At 61.5% G+C, this 9,984-nt stretch overlaps 1 protein-coding gene across 1 annotated transcript; it reads right to left on the bottom strand.

Moving 5' to 3' along the window:
• Positions 1-726: 726 nt before the first annotated feature.
• Positions 727-3,034, bottom strand: FOXL2 (forkhead box L2). The gene has a single exon (XM_056358699.1). It carries the CDS (start codon positions 2,795-2,797, stop codon positions 1,877-1,879), a length of 921 nt encoding a protein of 306 aa, XP_056214674.1. The 5' UTR covers positions 2,798-3,034; the 3' UTR covers positions 727-1,876.
• Positions 3,035-9,984: the final 6,950 nt, after the last annotated feature.

Here is a 9,984-nt window from a genome sequence, read left to right as displayed (position 1 = left end):
GGCACCCGCGCAGGGGCCGCTGCCTGCAAGCGTGGGCAGGCTGCGAAGCGAGGCCCAGGCCTCGGGAGCGCCGCTGCCGGAGCCACCGACCCGGCTGAGGAAAGCGAGCCCGGCCAGCGGCTCCCGGCACCGGCCGGGGCGCAGAGGGGGGGGGGACCCAGGGCAGCGCGGCCGGGCCGGGCCCGGGCCGACACGGGGCTGCGCGGCATCGCCCGGCGCCGCGGCCCCGAGCAGGCGGGGAAGAAACGAAAGCGGAGCCGGGGTCTGCGGCGGGCACAGCCCCCGGCACTGCCCAGGGGGCTCTGCCTGCCGGCGCCCCGCCGGGCCGGGCCCACGGGCGAGGGGCCGGCGGCTGCCCGCGCCCCGGAGCGGAGTGGCTCCCCGTCCCGCCCGCGGAGGCAACGAAACCGTCCCCGCACCGTGTCGGCGGCCGCCAGGACAGCCCCGGGCCGCCGGCCTCTCCCGCCGGTGCGCGTAACGGAGCCGCTCCGCCGCCCAAGCACACAGCCCGCGTATTCCCCGCGGCGCGGCGGAGCGGAGCGGGCGGGCGGGCGCGGCGGCGGAGAGCGTTGCGAGCCCGGCGGCGGGGCGCGGGGCCGAGCGGGGCCGTGCGGGGAGCAGGCCGGGCAGCGCGGAGCGGCCCCGGCACACGGCGCTCGCCCCGCTCTCCGCCGCCGCTTCGCGACCGCCAGCACGGAGGAGCGGAGAGAAATAAAACGATATGAAAAGAAGGAAAGGCGTTTTATTGGAGACTTTACAATGCTAGAACGTACAAGAAAAGTGCTAGTTCACTCTAGAAAAGTTGGTCCCAAAATGGTACTATGCCACAGCATCTATCAGCTTACATAAACATTTACAAAATCGCTATGAACTGGCCCCTGTATTATAAACGCTATTTTTTTCCACGTTAATCTATGTAAAATTGAAGGATCAAAACTTTTTAAGAAAAAGGTCAAGCATTCAAAAGCAGAACCTACCGGAAAACCCATTTTGGGCCAGGTTTGGGGTCAAAAACCCCGAAGATAGATTAAACTTTCATTATTAATAACAATATGCACACAGAAAAATATTCCAATTTACAGGAAACCGTCTCTATTTTTTTTATAACATCAAAATATTTTTTTAGACCTGTATAAAATTACTTTTAAGACCTCAGAGGACATTGTCTCCTTTAAAAAATATATTTACCACTGCCGAAACGTTTCACGAGTGACCCTGGTGTGTTTTGTTTGTTGGTTTCTAATAACCAGCAACATCGCCCATCTCTGCTGTTACAGCAGTCCTCACACAAGTACTATTTTGACGAAAAGACCCAGCCTGGATGAAGCGCGGTGCTTTGCAGAGCGAGGAGGAAGGAAGAGAAGATGAAGAGGAGGAGGCCGAAGGCACAGGGCGCTGGCTAGGCCCGCCAGCCCCGCACCACCACGCGTGGAACTGCCTCCGCTATTTACAAGCTCCGCTTCACTCTCCCCGAGGCTGAGCCCCAAAAGATGACGGCCTAATTATAAAGGAGCAGAATTCTGAGGGCTAAACAGCCTATTTTTAACAACGTACCCCCCCACCCCCCAACCCCTCACGAACAAACAGACGAGCAGAGAAACGAACGGTAAATGCGAGCGCGCCCGGAGGCAGCCGGGCCGGCCTCCGCTGCGCCCGGCGGGACCCCCGCTCACACTGCCTTCTCCTCACCGTGGGACGGCTCCGGCACCGACACTACACCCGGAGCAGGGCTGCTCTTCCCCACCGCAACAGTTTGGGCACAGAGGGAGGAAAGTCCGCAGCTAGAGAGGAGGAGACAGACAGGAGGGCGCAGGAGGCGTCGGATCGGAGAGGGGCAGCGGGGCCGGGGCAAGGGCCGCGGCCGGCCGGGGCCTCCCTAGATGTCTATGCGGGAGTGCAGGGCGCTGTGTTTGCTGTCGTGCTCCCAGTAGGAACAGTGCATCATGGACAGCTCGGCGGGCTGGCGAGCGCAGGCGAACTGGAGGCCGGCTCCGTTCGCCGCCGGGGCCGCGGGCGGCGCGGGGCTGGCCGAGCTGAGCTGCTGCGGGTGGTGGGCGTGCGGGTGGTGGTGGTGGTGGCCCATGCCGTTGTAGGAGTTCACCATGCTGGGCAGCGCCATGCTCTGCACCCGCGAGTAGGGGCTGTAGGACGCCGGGCCCGAGAGTCCTTTCACGTTGACGGGGCTGACGTTCCCGCCAGACATCTGGCAGGAGGCGTAGGGCATGGGCGCGGGGGGCTGCGCCAGCGGCCACGAGTTGTTCATGAAGGTGGACTGCAAGTACTTGGGCGGGGAGAGGTAGCCGTAGCTGTCGGGGCTGAAGAGGGTCTTGCCGGGCTGGAAGTGGGTCGGGGGCGGCCGGAAGGGCCGCTTCATCCTCCGTCTCCTGCGGTAGTTGCCCTTCTCGAACATGTCCTCGCAGGCGGGGTCCAGGGTCCAGTAGTTGCCCTTGCGTTCGCCGCCGCCCTCCCGGGGCACCTTGATGAAGCACTCGTTGAGGCTGAGGTTGTGGCGGATGCTGTTCTGCCAGCCCTTCTTGTTCTTCTCGTAGAAAGGGAACTTGCTGATGATGTACTGGTAGATCCCGGACAGCGTGAGCCTCTTCTCCGCGCTCTCCCGGATGGCCATGGCGATCAGGGCCACGTAGGAGTAGGGGGGCTTCTGCGAGGGGTCCGGCTTCTCGGGGCCCTTGTCGGCGCTCATCTCCTCCTTGCCCCGCTCCGGCTCCTTGCTGCCGCTGGTGTCATGAGCTAGCAGTGCCACTGTGTCCTCCTCGCCGTCCGGGTAGCTGCTCATCATGGTGCCCCGCGTCCGCCGCCCCGCCGCCCGGGGCGCGGTGCGGAGTGCTGCCCGGTGCGCGGAGCCCGGTGCTGGCGGCCGTCTCGCCTCGCGCTCGCCGGGACCGGGAGCGGGACCGGGTCCGGGGTCGAAGCCGAAGCCGAGACGGCGAGCGGAGGCGCCTCTCGCGGCGCCGCTGGTCCGTGCAGCGCGGCGGCGGCGGCGTCCCTGCCCCCGCGGGCTCCGCTCTCCTCTGCCGCGGCGGCCGGGCTCTTTTCTGATTTGTATGGGCCCGGCCGAGTTCCGCTTTCGTCAGGAGCCCGCTCCCCTATCGCCGCCGAGCCGCTGGGCACGGCCGAGTTCACCCCGCAGTCACGGCGCCGCGCTCAGCCCCGCGCACACGCGGCCCGACGTGGCCCCGCGGAGCGGCGCGGAACCGCCCCGGCTCGGCCGCGCCGCCGGGGGCGGGGGGGCCGGGGGGGGGCGGCGTCCGGGGGGCGCTGAGCCTCCGTCGCCCGCCCGGGGAGCTCGGCGGGGCCCGCGGCGCTGCGCTGCCCTCCCGCCCCGGCAAGGGGCCGCCTGGAGGCGGTGGGTGCGAGGGGGTGTGCCCGCAGCCGCGCCGCTCGCCCCTGCCCCGCCGGCTGTCATACGTCCAGCCGCACACGCGGTCGCGTTTATATGTCTTGGCCCCGGCCCCGCCAACTGATCGCGCCCGGGGATCACAAGGAGACTGTTGCCGCTCCCGGCAAGTCGGTTCTTGCAGCCCTTATGCGCAGGAGGCAGAGAGCGAAAGGTGTCGGGGCGCTCCCCGTGCCCCCCCGCAAAATGCGCGGCGGCAGCAGCGCGGCGGCAGGGCTGGCAGGCGCCCGAGGGCCGGGCAGGGTGGCGAGGCGGGGGCCGGCACATCGGGCAGCTCTCCCGCTCGCTCCCCTGCGGGGCTCCGGCTTATTTCACGGTTCCTGGAGCAGCATATGTGGCACTGACATTGCCCTGCTTCTTCCCCTTCCCTGCCTTCACGTAGAGCCCCCCCGAGCCGCAGAACGGCAGTCTCAGCCGAGCACCAGAGGTGTCGTGTAATAGAGCAAATCACTGACACGGCGCCGCTCCAGTCGCGGGTGCCGGAGCGGACAGAAGACACTTTGCACTGATTTCTAACGGAGCCTTCGGCCCCATCCCCGGGAGCGGGGCAGCCCGGCCCCGTTTGTTCCCCCCGCCCTCGCCATCAGCCAACGCGGCCGCCGGCAGCCGCAGGAGCCGGGCCGAGTCCCGCAGGGCCGGGGCCACCGGCGCTCCCCCACCGCGGCTCTGCAGTGAGTCTGCTGCTGCCCGTGCGGGCTCCGCACGGACCCGACCTTCCCTCCCCTATTCGGCCACAGTTCGGTGTTTCCCCTCTCGGGCTGCCCAGGAGCGACCCACGGAGGAGCTCACACGGCTGGCGGCGCCCGCAGACCCGCGGGCCGGCAGGTCACGGCCCTCAGGCTCGCTTCTGCCCTTCTCGAACGAGACCCGCCGCGCAGCGCTATTCCCCGCCCCTCGCATTTTGCGTGCTGCATCAGTTTTCGTGACCGGACGCAAGCCTGGAGGGCCAGCAGCTCTCAAGCAGCTTGCCCGGGGCAGCCCGCCTCTCCCGTCGGGGTGCCCCGGGGCTTCGGCACCCCATGCACGGATCTCGGGTTCCTCTGCCTGGCCACGGGCACACGGGTGCCTGCTGCCTTCCCGGGGAGCGGTTGTTTGTGAGTGAAGGTTGTCGAAGATGTAGAAGCGTATTTTAACCGAGAAATATAACAGTCCTTGGGGCAGCTACTATATATTATAGATAGTATTATATTTCTCGGTTAAAACACGCTTCTGCGTCTTCGCCTATAGCCATAGAACGAATCCCTTCCCTCCAATCGGCGGAGAAACGCACCGTCTGAAACCCGGGGTGCATCACTTCGGTGGCAGGAACGAGGCCCCTGTATTTCCACGCACAGCCGCGGAACAGCGCCCGCCGCCCCTCAGCACCCCCCCATCGCACACAAACGAAACCGCGGCGGGTCGGGGCCCGCCGGAGAGACACTGCGCTGCCCGGCGGGCCCCCGGCGTCTCCCCGGCGGCTGGCTGGGCGCGGAGCGGCGGGGCAGCCGGAGCCAGCTGTGCCCCGCCGCGGCGGCGCGCCCGGGGCCGGGGCTGCCGGGCTCCCCCAGGGCCGGGGCCGGCTTCTTTCTGCCGGCCACCCATGCTGCTCTGGGCGCTCCCCCTCGCAGGCATTTCCGCGGCGAGGGCCGGTGCAGGTGTAACAGCACTGCTGCGTGTGTCATCACCTCCGCCAAATGGCAGATTCCTCCCTTTCCACTCCTAATCCGGGCGCGCAGCTCTTTACCAGGGCTCGCTGGCTCGCAGAGGACATTTGGCATCCGAGGGGCTTGTTTGGTTTTTTTTTTTGACAGCCCCACCAAGGGAGATTTCGGATGAACACCGGGGCAGAAGCTCAGCCCAGCGCTGGGAGCGGCGATCGGGCTGAGCGGCGGCAAAGGTGAGCGCGCAGCCCCGTGTGCGGCGACTTGCCTGGGTGACACCGGGGCCGGCAGGCGCTGCCGGGCGCTCCCCCCTCCCCGGCGCTCGCTAAGTCTTTCTTGGGACATTAAAGAACCACCTGAAAACGTAGGAGCACGCCAGTGCAGCCGAGCCTGGGCACTGTCGCTGCAGTTAAGCGGCGAGCCGAGGTGCTGACGGCACTAGGAAATGTGGCAGAGAGGGGAATGCATGTAACAGGGACGGGCAGCGAGCACGGCGGCGCGGCGAGCGCTTCCCCGGCGAAGGGGCGCGGGATGCCGCCACGGCCCCGGGGAGCGGCCCGATCTGCCGGTGCCGGTGCGCCCGGGTGAGCCCGCGCCCCGCCGGCCGCCGCTGCCCAGGCCGGGCCGGGCTCTGACAGCGCCGGGCGCAGGGTGCGCGGAAGGGGCCGGAGCCGCTCCCGGGCCGGGCCTGCAGCCGCCTGCGGGGCAGGGGAGGCAGGAGCGGCGCTGGGAGTGGCGGGGGGTCACGGTGCCGGTGCCCGGACCCCGGCCCGCTGGGGCGAGGGGCAGATCCCACCGCGGGACGCTGAGGCGCGGCGGGGAAGGGCCCTCGCCTTCTTCACACGAGGGCGGAACAGTCCCGGCCCCAAGCCGGTTCCCGGTGCAGGGAAGCCGGGAAGGAGGCGGGCAAAGCGGGACTCAGCCCCGGCCACGCAACCCCGCTAAGAAGCGCCTCGCGAGGGGCTGCGAATCGGGGCTTCGCCCTGCTTCTCCGGTACCGAGCCGGGCCGGGTCGCCCTTCCCAAACAGAGCACGGGACCCTCCGCTGCGGCCCCAAGTCCGGTATTCCGGCTGGGAAGCGGCTGAGACCGTACTGGCGGGTGGCACCGTTGTGCGAAGCGGGGCACGGCAAGCTGCGGGGATCTCTGCCGAGGGCAGCGGTGAGCGCCGCCCCCGCCTTGCGCCGGCGGCCCGGGCAGGGCTTCCCGCGGCGGCCGTGCCCGCAGCTGCCGCGATGTAACACTCGAGTAGCCCGGGTGGATTTTTCCTACTCACCCCCGTGCAGGCAGCAAAGCCGATTTCTACCTGGAAGGTTTGGCGTCGGTTTGTTTGAAAATGTGGCAGGCTTCCTTTCCGCAACACCCCCTCCTTTTTTTTTTTTTTTTTTATGTCTTGGAGAGAAAACGTGTCTCCGGCGGGGAGCGACGGGACGCCCCTGGCTCGGCGCGCCCCGCTCCCGTCCGGCCAGCGCAGCCAAGTCGCCGCCCGCAGGCACCGCGGCCGGGCTCCCTCCTCCCGCACCCAGACCCGGACGGGGACAGGCGACACGGCCCCTCTGTCTGTCCTCCGGCTCCCGCTCCGCTGCGGTGCCGCGCCTCAGCTCCCGCGGGCGGGCGCACGGCTGGTGCCGCGGTGTAGGAGCCACCTTTGGGGACCCTCAGCTCGCAGCGCTGCGGCGTCACCGCTTTAGCGCGCTTTCGCTCGGCTCGCGCAGGGACGGCGCGGACACGGCTCCGCAGGCGGAGGGAGCCGGGCGAGCCCCGTTCCCAGCCCCGTTTTCCCGGCGAGGAGCCGGCCAGGGCCGGGCGCGCTCCGAATGCGGCGCCGCGCCTCGCCGGAGTAGCCGCGACGGGTCCCCGCGCCACCCTTCCAGCTGTTCCTAGCTTCTGCCCTTCCTCTCCTCTTCTTTTCCCAAATACTACTAGTCTTTAGGGTCGGGGAGTATGCGTTACCGTAGCAAACACCGGAGAGTAAGGTTACACGCAAACCCTGCATGCGGGGGTCTGTGTGTGCTGCGCGCCGGCGCTCCGAGACCTAACAACAAGTACTGCGGGACATACAAAATATTCTGGCCTCAATGAAAATTAATCAGACTTTATCTACTAAAAGGCTGGAAGGCAGAGGCATGTCCGTGTGTTAGCTACGGGCGGGAGCGCCGTGTCCCTGCGGGCAGAGCAGCGCGGGGTGCCCCCGGCCCCGCAGCCCCGGCGCCCCCGGCCCGGGCCGCCGCCACGCTCCCTCCCCGCTGCCCTTTTGGTCCCCTCTCGATCCGACACCTGAAGGCAGGGCTCGATCCTGGAGGTGCCGCTCAGCGGCAGGAAAAACAACCTTTGTAACCTCAACACGACCATTGTGTGAGGTGAAACTGCCTTGTCGCTCCCTCCAGAGCCTGAACCCTGGCTTGGAAAAGCTTTCCTTTTCAGAACCTCACCTCCCACTTGGCCTGCAGATCACCTCGCTCATCTAGGGACACCACAAACACACATGATCCTGCTTTCCCGTCTGGTCAGGAATCCCAGCAGCGCAGTCCTGAGCATTTCATAAATGCTCTTTAATTACATTACTTGGCGTGTGACGCCAGAACAAGGCAATATTCACCTGGAAAGTGTCTTCTTCTGCATGAATGAGTCTCATTGTCAAACCCTTGAGCATATATAGGTGCATATATGTTTTGCAGTGGAGAATTTAGTTTCTCGTTTATACTGTAAAGCTAAAAATTCTGGTAGCTTCAGGCTTGTTTTTACAAGCTCCCAGCCGTACAAGGATTTCTGTTTTTACAGGAAAACTAAGCAGTCCATAGACCACGATGGCTGTACATCCATAATGTGAGCTTCATGAGGAACAGAGCAACTTTATTATGATCTGGACTGAAATCCCATTGAATAAAAGCCCATCTAACAGAGCCTGAGGGAAAAGTCACAAAGGGGCTCAATTCTATACCTGCTCCAATGGGAATTTTCGAGGGAAGGTATTAGGATCAGGAGAGTAGATTTCCCCCTTCAGCTGACACTATGAAGATACTTTTCAACTGTTCCATTTCATTCTGAGCCTGTTCCTACTGCCTCAATATCAAAGAAATCTATCTCATGAGAAAAGGCAGCTCCAACCTTTTCCCTCTTGTGTTCTTACTTCTCATCTCTTCTCTACTTAGTTTCTCCTCTGTAGCCCGAGCCAGAGTCTTCACTGCAGTATATTTGTTTATGCTTAGGGGACAGGCCTACAGGAAAACAAACTATATATTTCACTCTACCATTTGGTAGTTCCTCTCTTTCATCTGAAAACACAGCCTGATCCAGGGAAGGTTCTTGAATTCACACAACCGGTTACATGATGAAATGCAAACAGTTTCTTGTGGTATTAAATGGCAGCCCGCAGCAGAGTTCAGGTTGGCTGTTATGGATTCACTGGTTACGTCTCTGCAGGATAATCCTGTGTTACTGCCATCCTGCAGTTAGTGGCCTACAGCAATGCTGCCGAATGCTGCAAATAAAAACAAACAAGCCAGCCTCCTCTTTTTAGACAGAGTAGAAATTATGTCTTTTTAGGAAGCTTGAAGCAAATATCGTTTGTATCAGTCTGACAACTTCCAAAGCAAGCGGCTCTTTCTAGCACGTCAAAATTGATGCTTATTTTTCTACAAAACATGGGTGGGGGAAAAAATAAGGAACAAACCACCTCTGAACCATACAAGTCCACTCATGTCCAGATCACCCTGAAGTTGCAAATTAATAGCATTGTACAACAAAATTAGAGCCAAAGCAGGCTTCTCCTACTGTTGCTACTGAGACACACTGTTTACCAGATCACTTTTAGGTAATAAAAGATCTGCATGCTGGATTAGACTGTTTCAAAAATTTCACTGTTAAAGATCCAAGCAGGGAAAATGGTACAAATTTCAGATTATTTGGGAAAAAAAAAAAAAAAGGTTTCAAGAAAAATTCTTCCAACCAACCTAGGGACATCAAAGATAATTTATTGTCTTCTATTACTTCTCTGGGAACATGGGTCCCAAACTACAGCCATGATTCTCTCTGAACTCATATAATCCACTTAGGTTTGTTTTCATCTAGGATCTAGGACATTACTGCTTTGAGGAAACAATATTTGAAAAGGTTATCCAGGTTACAAGTTGCAACTCCTAAATTTAGGAGACATAGATCCGTCAACATAACATCACATCACTGGAGTGTTAGTGACTGGGAGAAGAGCAATCCCTCACCTGATAAAACTTGATTGACAAAAGCCCTTTTAGAAAGACAGCCGAACTGGCAAAGCTGTTTTAATCGGGAGAGCCTGTACACCAGGCTTGAGGCTGAAGTAAGCTCTAGCAGTTGACACTTAGTTAGCTGCGTCCATACTGGCAGCGCTGTGCTGTGGCAGGACACAGGCATCCTCAAGCTGAATCTTGCGCCAGAGGCTCCCACTCCTACAACAGACCTGGCCAGACAGGGACATGCTTGCACATGTTTGCAGCTACGCCGACTTTGGTTTGAGTGAGCAGCTCACGGTGACTCACTCAGGCCACTGAATTTGGGCAGCAGCTCTGTGTAATCTGAATTCAAGTTTTGTCTTTAGCAGCTTCTTGAGAACTTGTGCAGGGCATGTTCAGTGCTCTCTGTCCACTTCCTGCAGGCTCCTGCAGGGGAGGTGCTGCCCCGGGAGCAAAGCTATACAGATACAGCAACGCACTGTAAGATCCACAGGTTTACTCAGATTTTGCTGTCTGTATAATGGCCATGTAAGTCGTGCTCCTTTTCCATTTCTGAGCATTAGAAGCAGTTGGACTTGGTTAAAACTAAGTAGTCATGTCCCAAGCTCTTCCAGAGGTTGTAGAAGGGGCTAGGTTAGCCAGAAACAGTGTGCTTTTGTTTTAAAATAGACTGTCCACATCTGGAGTTTATGTACATGTTACCTACATAAACAATTTGT

Source organism: Falco biarmicus, chromosome 13 (genome assembly GCF_023638135.1).
Source record: "Falco biarmicus isolate bFalBia1 chromosome 13, bFalBia1.pri, whole genome shotgun sequence".
NCBI classification, from domain to species: Eukaryota; Metazoa; Chordata; class Aves; order Falconiformes; family Falconidae; genus Falco; species Falco biarmicus.
The sequence above is the reverse complement of the archived record's forward strand: the minus strand, read 5'-3'. Positions and strand labels throughout refer to the sequence as shown.

Coding starts and splice junctions, on each gene's coding strand:
- FOXL2 (XM_056358699.1), bottom strand. CDS start 2,797: ATGATGAGCAGCTACCCGGACGGCGAGGAGGACACAGTGGCACTGCTA.